Here is a 13,136-nt window from a genome sequence, read left to right on the forward strand (position 1 = left end):
GTCTGATATTTCCATCAGTGGAACCGATGAATGGAACCCTGACTTTAACAAACGGAAACCGTAGGTTTCCGTTTCCATCACCATTGATTTCAATGGTGACGGATCCGGTGAAAATGGTTTCCGTTTGTCACCGTTGTTTAAGGGTTCCGTCGTTTTGATGAAGTGAATACCGTTGTCGACTACGGTATTGAAGTTCATGGGTTCCCCTGACGGAAAGCTCAGAACCCATGAACGGAGCCCTGATGCAGATGTGAACCAAGCCTAAGCTGCATCAATGTTAGGAATTGATCCAACATTGCATCATATCTGGGGTCAGCATTAATCATCTGGCCCAACAGTCCTTTAGAAAATCTACTGAGATATAATGAAGGCGGGAGTAAAATGCAGAGAAGAGATGATGATATTCATTACCGTGTATGTCCCACCATTTTTATTATGTTCATGGTCGCCTCTAAGTGGTGGATTTTTATTGGTTGATCACTGAATTCACTTGGTTGATTGTGTTGCCGTGTTTTTTCCTTCTGCAAAGTTCATTCAAGGTCATTGATCTTGTAACATTGCAACCAGCCTATATTACCAGCATCTTGACATTCCAGCTGGCAGGTATGTGACTGGAGGTCCACTTCTTAGTGGCTACATAACCAAATGTTTCTACCTGCACATACGTTTTATTTTCTGAATTGTTATTTTCCATCTTGTCTAAAGCAACTAAACAGCTGCCATGAAGGGATGAACTTGGTCGGCAACAATGTTTAGGAAAGCCCGACTGTTCAAACGTCCATCCACAAGTATCACAGGTCCTAGGATGTGCCAAGAAAACGTCCACACCATTACTTCACCTCCACCGACCTGAACTGTTGACATCTGGATTAATCTGACCAAGTGATGTTGTTCCACTGCTCAGAGATCCAATTTTTGTGCACTTTGGCCGACTGAAGTTGTGCCTTCCTGCTTCCATTAGACAGCAATACGTACTAGAAAAAATGGGGTGCTTCATGTGACAAGTACCCGTTTAGACAACTAATATAAACTTGTGAGGCCCCTTACCCAAAAGACGTACTCTCACCTTGTCAAGTTGTGTAATATAGACATAACACTGGAGACCTGCTTAGAAGTGGCATATACACTGCTCCAACCTATCTCCGTATCAATAGATGGAAATCCCAGGCATATAGGGGGAAGAGAAAATAGGAGCACTCCTAGTGCATTATTGTGGGTATCACGGGGATAAATAGATTTAGTGGCTAATGCTCTGACCTAGTAGATTTACACTAATAGTTCAACACATTAAATCGCATATAGGAGTCAGGAATGACACTCAAGTCGTCTGCGGTTATAGCCCATCTGCGCTAAGGAACGATGATTTGTGCATTCTGACACGTTAGTTGGAGCACCAGCGTTGTATTCTGCTGCAATTTGCTTGATTGTGCACCACCGATTCTTGACATCCTCCGCTGACCTCTTTTGTGCTCTTTACGTCCACATGATCCTCTTTTGCTGGATGTTTTTCCTCGATCGCACCATTCTCGGTTTAATCTTGACAGCGTTGCATTAGAAAACCCCACAAGGTTGGCGGTTTTTGGAATACTGCCACCAGTTAGTCTAGCACTTATGACCATGCCTCCTTTAGCCTGGGTTCACACAATCTATTTTCAGGCGTAATGGAGGCATTTTACCCCTCGAATTACGCCTGAAAACACAGCTCCAATACGTCGGCAAACCTCTGCCCATTGCTTTCAATGGGTTTGCCGATGTACTGTGCCGACGACCTGTCATTTTACGCGTCGCTGTCAAAAGACGACGCGTAAAATTACAGCCTCGTCAAAAGAAGTGCAGGACACTTCTTGGGACGTTTTCGGAGCCGTTTTCTCCTAGACTCTATTGAAAACAGCTCCAAAAACAGCCGAAAAAACGGCGCGAAAAACACGAGTTGCTCTAAAAAAAAGTCTGAAAATCAGGAGCTGTTTTCGCTTGAAAACAGCTCCGTATTTTCAGAAGTTTTTGGCTCAGCGTGTGAACATACCCTTAAAGTCAATCAGATCGCTTGTTTTTCCTATTCTAATGTGGATTCATACTGAAACTGATCCACGGATCCACTTGCTCACTTGATTTTTTGCTGCACTCCAGGGTAAAGATTCTAATCTCCATACAGGGAAGTTTCAATCGTAAAAGTGCCGGTGTCTAATAAAATGGCCATTCAGTGTATATTGGGAGAGTAATATGTGTTGCCTTTGCAGTAAAAGAAAATTACATTTTAGACAGCAAATGCATTGATTGGTATTTATTGTTGTCCATAGGAAACTTAGATGGATATTACAGGAGGTATCATCAGAGGCTGGAGAAAGCACTTTCTAGCATTATGCCACTAATAAACAATCTGGACAAAGGGAATAAACAAAAAACAAGGAGGGAACCCCTGTGTCATTCATAACTCCATTGAGCCCTGCACTAGGCGTAGCGTTTTAAAATCTGCACTTGTGTTCTTTTGGATAAGCATAGATTTATCAATTCGACTCAAATTCCTGGGGTTCCTGACACTTGCGACATCTGCTTATGAATAAAATTTATGAGTAAAGAGAATAAAAGAGTGCAAATCTTGTCAATTCTCCTACTGTAATTGCGTATTTTCCATCCGGAATTGCAGACGGAAAATCCGCAGCAGAATACAGTGGGTGATATTTAACAAATCTCATCCACACGCTGCGTAAAATTTCTGGCAAGAAATTGACCCGCGGGGCATATTTTTCGTAAAGTGGACTGAATTGCTGCGTTTTTCAGAGATGTCACCATCAACCAGCATTAAGAAAAACGCAGGAAAATATCCAGCATTTTCTACAGAAAAAACACCAAGGAAATGGTGCGGTTTTTCCGCAGTGGAAATTCTGCTAGTTTCTGCGGAATTTTCTGCAGCAATTCCGTTATGTGTTTATTTGTGGACAAGCCCTAAGAGTGTTAGGGTATGTGCACACACTAATTACGTCCGTAATTGACGGACGTATTTCGGCCGCAAGTCCCGGACCGAACACAGTGCAGGGAGCCGGGCTCCTAGCATCATACTTATGCCTGCCTCGCTGCAGGACAACTGTCCCGTACTGTAATCATGTTTTCAGTACGGGACAGTAGTTCCACGGAGAGGCAGGGACTCCTAGCATCGTAAATAAGTATGATGCTAGGAGCCCGGCTCCCTGCACTGTGTTCGGTCCGGGACTTGTGGCCGAAATACGTCCGTCAATTACGGACGTAATTAGTGTGTGTGCACATACCCTTAGGGAGACAGAACTGATCAGAAAAACAACTTACTTGATCTGTGTGACAGGGTGTATTTTTCAGAATGTACAATAAAACCCAATCGTTTCAACTAAACAAATAGATCTATTGATGGAGCTTTTGTGAACCAGTTTTCTAAAGAAGGTACCATTGCATCTCCTTTGATAATAGAATATAACAGATATTAATTGTGTTGATTTTTAATTTTTTTTTCTTCTAGAAATCTGTTAATTTAACATAAATCTGTAATCGGTCTCCATCTGTTTCCCGACTTGAGCACAACATAGACCCTTGAGTAAACACCTCTACTCTTATTAATTCAAGCACCTTTTTCAGTAGTTATTTTGCCAGAAACAATGGCAGCACGTAGCTTTTTTTTTTTTTTTTTTTTTTTTTTTAAAACAAGTATATATCTGTTTCTTGAATTCTCATATGCGAGATAACGCAGCTATCACAGCGGGGATAGTTTTCTGGACTTTGTCAGTAATTTAATTTTAAAGAAACTTTCCAGGAAATACCAGGTAATCGTTTTTTCACGAACCCGTAGCAGCACCAGGGAGAGACTGCTCCCTTCCGGACAGGAAACAGGACCCTTCCCAAATTGCCTTAAAAGGGGGAATACCCTCTCCTCTTCAGTCTGTAGCGAGATTCATGAACCCGATAGAAGTTAAACATAAATAACACAGGGTGGGCATTAGAAGGGTGCTGTCCTGGCTGTTGGAAAACCAATTACCAGTAAGTGTAATCTTAGTATTTTCCCTGTTGCACCAGTGAGAGTATAAACTAGATAAATCTAGGGTAGGACATCTGCATGCAGAACTTTCCTCCCAAAGGCGAACTGCTCATTGGACTGTAAGTCAAGTCTAGAATGATTTAAAAATTAGTTTGGTGAACTTCAGGTGACTTATTGAGGTGTTTGCTCTCTCTGCCCATTAAGTAAAAACTGAGATATGGAATGAGAACCAAACCCAGAGGGAGGTCTATCCCTGCCTATGTGTAATCTCTGATAGGACAGATACTGGGTCACCTTTTATAGATTCATAATTGTGTGGTAGGTGGTGTCTGGCTCTTTCACTAACATGAAAGTACAGTAAAATCTCCCCCCCCCCCCCACTATCTGTGGAAGCTGTTTTAACACCCTTTTGTCTATTAAGATTAATATCTCCTTAAATAGAGCTGGTGCTTTAGAGAATCTGACCTTAAAGCGGCTCTGTCACCACATTATAAGTGCCCTATATTGTACATGATGTGATCGGCGCTGTAATGTAGGATTACAGTAGTGTTTTTTTATTAAAGAAAAACAATAATTTTTGACGGAGTTATGACCTATATTAGCTTTATGCTAATGAGTTTCTTAATGGACAACTGGGCGTGTTTTACTATATGACCAAGTGGGCGTTGTACAGAGGAGTGTAGGACGCTGACCAATCACTTCTCTCCATTCATTTACACTGCAGATAGCTATATATCTATATCGCTATTTGCAGTCACATAAACACACTATAACGCTGCTTGTGTCATGATAATGCATATACATTACCTCCAGCCAGGACGTCATGTGTATTCATTCTCCTGACCACTTCTGTAGCATCTGTGATTTACAACACAGCAGGTGTAGTCTCGCGAGATTACACTGTAAATGGTCATTCACAGCGAGATCTCGCTGTGCTATAAATCACACAGACGCTACAGAAGTAAAAAATTATAGTTTTTCTAAATAAAAAAAAAAACACTGCTGTAATCTACATTACAGCGCCGATCACATCTTGTACAATATAGGCCACTTATGTGGTGACAGAGCCTCTTTAAAGGCCCTTTTGCACGGGCCAACGACAGGGCAGATGCTCGGACTTGCAGTGATGTTTCTCCATGCCTGGAAGAAAAAAAACAACACAATGCTGTCTTGACTTGCATATGGAGAGCGTTGTCTGCAAGTCTGAGGCACACCCCCACCCCTCCATTGCCCTCGGATAGACACAGCACTTTAGTCATTAAAGCTGGTCCACCTGAGGGCAGTGGAGGGGAAGGGGATGTGTAAGACTTGCAGACAACACTCCTAAAAACACAGCACCAGCTATCTTGGATATGGGACCGCGAGAACAGAGCAAGGAACAAGCCGGAAAGGGCCACAGGTATATGAAATATAATTTAGCAGTTTTTTAATTCATTTTTTGTTTTTAACTGGAGGGCCGCTTTATATTTCTTGTTACTTGGCCTTTCTAGGGGGATCCCTAAAATAGATACACAAAACATTCTTAGTATAGGATCTAGAAAATAAATCTCCTTCCTTCCCCAAAGAAAAGGGAAAGATAGGCAATGGGGGAAATCCCTTCTTACCCCTCCAGAGACTACCATGCTGCCATCACATGGATGTTCAGCACGCTGAATCACTTCACCTTCGTTTTGCATATTTGCATGTGATGCGGAAAAAGAGCTTTCTGAAGAATCGGGGCGCCCAGAACACCTCATATTTGAGCTGGCTGGAGTACCCTCTTTTAAACAGACACTATTGTCCTATGCTCCACAGGGATCCCTCCTCCTCTGCGGGCAGAGCTGCGACGCACAAGTCACTTCTGCTCATCATCTGACGTCACTAGACTGCGCCAGGGTTCCAGATCTGCCTTCTGGATCCGCCGAGCACCAGGACCACAGTTCCACATCCAAACCTATGGCCCAGACCCAGGATGTACCTAGGATGCTTGTGGATCTCCTGCACTTCAAGAGAACACTAGCTACCACTGACAGAGAATGGACACTGCCTTCCTCACCAGCTAGAAAAGATGGAAATACCCGAGGCTGACCAGCGGCTCCTAGAGGAGACTTATGCCAAACAGATAACCCCAACCCATAAGAGATTGGGAGGAGAGAGGCCATGCAGCTCCAGACAATCTAGGAAGAGTCCCAGCTTCCTCAATGTGTCCCATGGAAAGGAAACAAACTTGGGGGGGGGGGGGGGTAATCCCCCTTTTAAAGTGATTTTGGAAGGTTCTGGTCTCTTACTGGTGATGTCATGGGCAACAGAGGAAAAATGCATACACTGTGTTATACCTAATGCAGGGCCTGAGGAGGCAGTGCACGACTCAGGAGATTCAAAGAGATTCCAAAAGATTTAAGTCATACACCGCCCCTTCAGGCCTGCACTAGGTATAAAATGTAGTGGATCCGTTTTTCCTGGAGTGTCCCTTTAAATGTGTCTACATAAAGTATTTTTCAGTTTAGATAAACAAATGTTTGTATCAGTATCACTTAAGCCATCATATACATTAAGGTCCTCTAAATCACATTCAGCACTGAAATATAATATGAAAAAGTTATCTGTGCTAGATATGGTGTGTGCAAATGTACAATGGTTAACTAATTTCTGCTATCTGCAACTTTACAGATGGATATAGTACAATTTAGTAGAGTGGCTAGGGTGGAAGGGGAAACACTTATTGTAAAAAAAATAATCTCAAAAGAACGTTTTATGCAGTTTGCATTTTTGGATTAGTTGATGTTAAAAGTATATTCAAAGTCCACAGATTAACTAATGCTGCCCCATACACAGATTAATCTCAGTGGGTCCCACAAAAATGTAATATGTATGGAAGCCTCCCGACTGTCCCTCGATGGCAGATATCAGTGAAGAGGTACTCTGCTGGGAGACAAGTCACTGCCAGATGCCCCCCCCCCCCACCCCCATTGAAGTAAAAAAGGTTCAACTGTCAGATGTCTTGTGTTTGGCCAGCTTTACTCCTTATTCAGACAGCAGTATTTATCAGTATTTGTGCACTCCTGGTTCTGGCTTATAAATACGGATTCAATATATGGACCTTAATACTTGCCGTGTGAATGAGGCCTTAGGTTGGTGTTTAGACTACCATTCAGGGGGTGTGTTTTCCATATTTATGAACAAAAAAAAACAAAAACTAGTACAAATCATAGCACCGGGAAGATTCCCAAACATACATCCCAAGGATTCATCTACAAGGTAGTATAAATGGTGCGTCGGAGAGCGAAATGCAGGTAAGGATAAAGGCTTTCCTGCCCTGTCTGACAAGACCCCATACAGTTTGAGGCACTAAGCATACAGTTCACCATAGATCATTTGGTATTAATACACACTTCCATTCTCAAACTTATTTGGATTAAAAACTGCCCATCCCTAACATTAAACTACATTCCAAAGAGAAGCCTTATGAAATGAAAAATAATGCCGAAACAACAAAGACCAGCATACCACAATATCATTTAATCTTAATACATTTAGAAGATCATTGTCCAGATGGCCAAGGTATGAATATTGAATCTGGTCATCTAACTGCTGGCAGAAATGAGAAAATATGTGCAATTATTAAAGAGCTGAAATCAAAATTCAGCAACAGTGTGCTCATATTTGAAAATCCTTATTCATAAAAAGAGGTCCAACTAGTTCCTGTCTTGCGATAGAGAAGACAGACAGCGTAGCCCACTGGTCAAGAATACTATTTAAGTAAAGATGGTGGGAGATCATTATGCCAAAATCTTGATCCAGTTTGGTCCGGTACTGGATGATTGCATATTTTCAAGACTGGCTGTAACTGGAGCTTTGGTTTCCATTTGGTCCCTGTTCTCCTTCACTAGGAAAGTGAGAATGAAAACATCAAGTTATATTTTCATTTTGGGATACAATTTTTTTCCATCTACCCTAACCAAGCTGTAAAAAAAGAAAGAAAAAAAAGGCTCAATCTTCAAGAATGCCAGTTTATTATTATTATATGATAGAGATACATAATGATGATTACTCATTCTATAAACTAGCATAGTGATAGCTGATATAAACTCTTGAATTTTTTATTTTATTTTAAGTAGGTACAATGCGAATAGATGAATTAAGCAGTTAAACAATTTTGTGAGCACATGGATAAAACAAAAACAGAAAGGTGGTCTTTTATAGAAAATACCTGTTTAGAGTGCCTATAGACGATGATAGACAAATATTGTTCAGTTGGATCTTACAAAATAACTATTGAAAAGGAGTATCAGATTATTGTATCAAATTTGTAAAGCGAACCCCATTCTCAGGCATTTATTGCATATGGCGAATCATGCAAAGATCATAATCATGGTGTCCAGAAAATAACAGATCTAGACAGGGAACTCTATCTGTAATGTATGGGGTTCCCTTACATGCAACATATTCCAGCAGTGATATTCATACAAACATGTAGTCTACCATTTTCCATTTACCTGTTGGGTGGAGGCTTTGGCTTTGGCATTTTACTAAGAATTGCAGCCATTTCTTTTCGTTCATCAAAATTTTTCCACTGCTCATAAAGCTTTAGAATAACTCTAATGATTTCTAAGATCTGGCAATAATAAAAACAGATGACAAATCATGAGCCTAAGATAACAACCAATCAACAACTTTAGAATAAAATAGAAGACTTAAAATGCAATAATAAAGAGACTGAAATCATAATAGACACCTTTTCCATGTCTACGGAAAGTTCTGCAAACCACTGGCGTGCATCCTTCTGCTGAACAACACATGCCACGTGCAGGCAGGCTGAAAGAAAATGGACACTTTTATAATATGTACCGTATGTGTTGTAATATACCTAGGCTCTAATATTCCGCCTTTTAGGAAACACTCCGTTGAAATGATGTCATGCATTAAGTCAGGCCCCTCAAACGCTCACCCTCCAATGAAGTGAAGGGGCTGTCTAGTGGGCGAAACTCGTAGCCATTAGTTCTGTAGAAAATATGCCCAAATTTAGAGCCGTTTTGAGGTTTTCCTTAAATAGGTTAAGCGTGATATAAGATCAAGATTTACATTTTGTGGCAACTATAGTTAAAATCACGGCTTTACACTTACCAAGAGCAATCATAAAAGGAGGGTACAGCAAACAAAGATCTGTCCGGTAGGTGTCATTTACTATCCTCCTGTGGTAACAAAGTAAACCAATATCAATCATGCTGAACCCAAATCAACACAACCACAGAAAATAAAAAGCAGCGGGTTTGGTTTTCTTTTATATTATTACTAGAGTGCGTAGCTTACATTCTAGTTGGAGAAAAAGAATGGCGTGCAGACAGTCCAGTGTTACGAATACGCCGCAGTGATGTCTGACCCATCTTAACAAAACATCCTGGAGGGAGTCACCGGATGAGGTAGTCATGTGACATTATGTCAATATGGATGCAAAGTCACTGACACTGGACCATGGGATTCCGGCGGCAGGGAAGAATTTGATAGGCAAGCACATCAGATGTTTATTTTTTTATTATTTTTACAGGTTCCTAGGTTAATTGTGTAACACCCCAAGACTCAGAAAACCACTCGTCGGCTTTATGTATATTGTACCGACTTCCCTGCAGTCCGGCCCCATGTCTGCTTTTTATCAGACACCGTCTTGAATTTTAAATTTCACCCGGCTTTCTCTTTCTTTATGCTATGCTATCAATCCCATGATGCCTCAGCACAGAATCACATGAGCAGCTAGAGCCAGTAGCATCTATGCCTGCTGGTAGAACAGTGTCATTATCATTCCCTCAGTAGTGTCCTTTATAAGATAAGAGTATACAAGTATACAGTCAGCGAGGCTGAGCTGTTATCTTCTCCATTATAACTGTGTGACAGGAGCCTGCCTCATCATCTGTAACTGAAACCATGAGGTTCTGGTGCCTGAATAAGTGACACAGGCTTATCACATTGACTTAGAGGGGTTATGTGGGGACTGAAAAGTATTAGCAGTGTACTCACTGCAGTATGTGAGCACACTTTCTAATATACATTCCCGTCCCCGATCACGCTGATTATGAGATTTGAATAGATTTTTATAGTGCTGGCGGGGAACCAGAAGTCTAGTGGCAGTGTCTTCCATCATGACAACACGACTCTTCGTCACATGACCAGCCCCGCTGTACATTATGTAATCACTGTACTATTGCTTGTACATAGAGTATAGTGGGCCGGTCACATGACGAAGAGTCGTGTCGTCATGAAGGAAGACTGTGCCACTACACTTCCGGTCTCCCGCCAGCGCTATAAAAATCTATTAAAATCTCAAATCAGCACAACAGGTGACCGGAATGTATATTAGCAAGTGTACTCACATACTGCAGTGAGTACATTGCGAATACTTTTCAGTTCCCATATAACCCCTTTAAGTAGTTAGTAAAAACATGTTACCGAAGCCAGATTCAGACTGTTGCTTTGCACATTTGGCGTATACATCTTCTGATTTTCTAAGCGTTTATGCCAAACACGCACACCATAATGTTAACAAAGCATACATATAAGTTACATTATTAGGGCTAAACAGAATCAAGAAGTGAAAATTTATGAGTGACGAGGATTAGTCTTATTTCTGCAAAGGAGAGGCTAGTACAACCCCTATTCCTGTTCTCTCTGACCACTCTCAGCCATGACCATGACCATGATTCCACAACAATTCAAACCCAGTCTGGTCCCAAACATGATGGTGTATACTTATCAGTGCTGTTGTACACCTTAGAACAAGATTTAAAAAATGGCACACATCTTTAGACATAAGATGCAAGTCACTTGCACCAATTTTCTAGAGAGCATTAAGCAGTTTTCTTGTGCATCTCAATTGACAAATATGCCCTCAATATTCCTTCCATCTGGTAGCATTTTGTAAAGAACTGCTGATAAACGTAGGATGCATTTCTGAAAACCTAAAAATGGGTCACACTTTTTTAGGGAACTTCTTGAAACGTGGCACGTTTGTAATGCTGTAAATCACCACGCACATCTGCCGCTCTGTTTCTTTAATTTTGTTCTGTAAATATCTAGTTTTAGATGCCAAAAGAAGCCAAGAGGATTGCGTCAGACTACCGCTGACTTCTTCGTCCAATTCACGGAAACGATATTCTGAAGTCATAGCATCAGCTGAACAAATAATGTTTCGGGGCTGAATTCAACTATATAAACTCTTACATGTTATAGTTTCTAGTTACGGCAAGTCTACTCGATAACTCTTAATTAATATAGTAGCAACGTAGCATTACCATGCCAGTGGCAGCAGCATGTCTTCTTGTCCCATATCTTGCACATATTGTAGCAAAGGTCTATATGGATGATAAACTATCAAGCAACAATCCTGTAAACAAATGAGTGACAAAAGGTTAAGGGACTAAAAAATAAAGAAATGTATTAACCCAGTATACCTGTTCATGTTGACATTGTACTTTAACTACCAGCCAATCCTTAATCTGTATTCTATATGTAGGCGCCAAAAATTCACCATAACTACAATTATGTTACAGTAGAACTATTTTTTTGGGGGTTGAAAAATAAAAATTAAAAAACTGTCCCCATATTACTTATTGGAGTAAAAGAATAAAATAACTATTTGAAATATCAATGGACCTTATTCTAAAATAAAAGCAGCAGGATGCAATATCTCCCCATACACACAACATTCAAAAGCATGGTACGACCACTTACCATTAGCTCTAGTAGATAGAATTCACATTCCAGTATCTAAGAATAGAAATGAAAGAAAAAAAAAAACCTATATGAATGCAGATTTATTGTCTAACTGTACATTGCTGTATGTAGTCATTATGTATTTTCCCTCAAAATGCACACAAAAATAATTAAATTAGGCAGTAGCACTGCAGCACGGTCCCATTTACCTGGAAGAGCCACCGTGTAGGGAACAACTGTAAAGGGGATGCAGCGCTAAATTTGCAATGCGGCCCCATCATCCTCAGGATTTTTGGGGTCCAGGAGGTCGGACCCATACTGATCATAAAGTGATGTCATATCTTGGAAGTGGAAAACCCCCTTTTAATATGTAAAATGCATTAAATCTGTCAGTACAGAAGTAGAGGGTAGAGTTGCAATATCATTTAAAGCGATACTCTGGGCAAAAGCTAAAAAATACAGCTATTAACCTATCCAAGTTTTAAGGTCTTACGCGATCTCCGCCGATCGTGGGATTCACAGGAGCTTTCTGGCATGCCTCCGTCTGTCTTTACGCTCAGATACCAGGCAGTGATTATATACCGGTTCCCGGGCAGATATTGACAAAGTGGCAAAACCATGTTTGAATACACCCAAAAGCTACATGGGCAATCTTTAGCAGACCAGTGCACTACTAAAATGACCAATGATTCGTCACCTGTCTCGGAATTTACTTTTGGTTAGAGGACTTTATTTATTAGAGTTGGACAGTCCTGCAAAAGTGCACACAATGACACAGATAGTGGTGATTTGCATTGATTTTTTACCTGTTTTTATCCCAGCAGAAGCAAATATTTGCTATCAGGAGTAAGATTTTTTTATAGCATTAGTGTATGTTTACACATGGCTTCTGCGACTGAAAAATCTATTCAATACAATTAAATAGTGTGGTTTCTGCAGCATGTACATGGATGTCTGTAAACCCCTTTCAGATGAATGGGACAGAAGCAGAAATTCCGCAAATCTGCAGCGCGTAAATATACCTTTAAATAGCCATTTTTCCCAGTGCTCTAGAGGGGTAGAAATCTCTGGAACATTCCAGAGTATTGTACGTTGAGTATAGAAAGTACGCTGTTTAAAGAGGCTCTGTCACCAGATTATCAAATCCCTATCTCCTATTGCATGTGATCGGCGCTGCAATGTAGATAACAGTAACGTTTTGTTTTTTTTAAAACGTTCATTTTTGGCCAAGTTATGAGCTATTTTATATTTATGCAAATGAGCTTTGAAATGGACAACGGGGCGTTTTTTTTCGTTATGTCCAACTGGGTGTGTATTGTGTTTTTAACTGGGCGTGTTTACGTGTATGACGCTGACCAATCAATGACCAGTCAGTGTCATACACTCAGCTCCATTGATTTACACAGCAACGATGTGCAGCCACATACACATAGATTAACGTTAATCAAGTGTC

General features: G+C 40.7%; 1 protein-coding gene across 3 annotated transcripts in view; it reads right to left on the minus strand.

Moving 5' to 3' along the window:
- Positions 1 to 7,478: 7,478 nt before the first annotated feature.
- CCNC (cyclin C) overlaps positions 7,479 to 13,136 on the minus strand; it is a 35,479-nt gene continuing 29,821 nt past the window's right edge. For 2 of the 3 annotated variants that reach the window (XM_075864198.1, XM_075864200.1), the window contains exons 7-12: positions 11,702 to 11,737; positions 11,263 to 11,354; positions 9,104 to 9,171; positions 8,715 to 8,794; positions 8,476 to 8,594; positions 7,479 to 7,865 (exon numbers count right to left, since the gene is read on the minus strand). In XM_075864198.1, the coding sequence (XP_075720313.1) occupies positions 7,811 to 7,865; positions 8,476 to 8,594; positions 8,715 to 8,794; positions 9,104 to 9,171; positions 11,263 to 11,354; positions 11,702 to 11,737 (450 nt within the window). In that variant the 3' untranslated portion in view covers positions 7,479 to 7,810. Of the gene's footprint in view, positions 7,943 to 8,475; positions 8,595 to 8,714; positions 8,795 to 9,103; positions 9,172 to 11,262; positions 11,355 to 11,701; positions 11,738 to 13,136 lie in introns of all 3 variants that reach the window. The other variant, XM_075864199.1, reaches the window with a different exon arrangement.

Source organism: Rhinoderma darwinii, chromosome 4, assembly GCF_050947455.1.
Source record: "Rhinoderma darwinii isolate aRhiDar2 chromosome 4, aRhiDar2.hap1, whole genome shotgun sequence".
NCBI classification, from domain to species: Eukaryota; Metazoa; Chordata; class Amphibia; order Anura; family Rhinodermatidae; genus Rhinoderma; species Rhinoderma darwinii.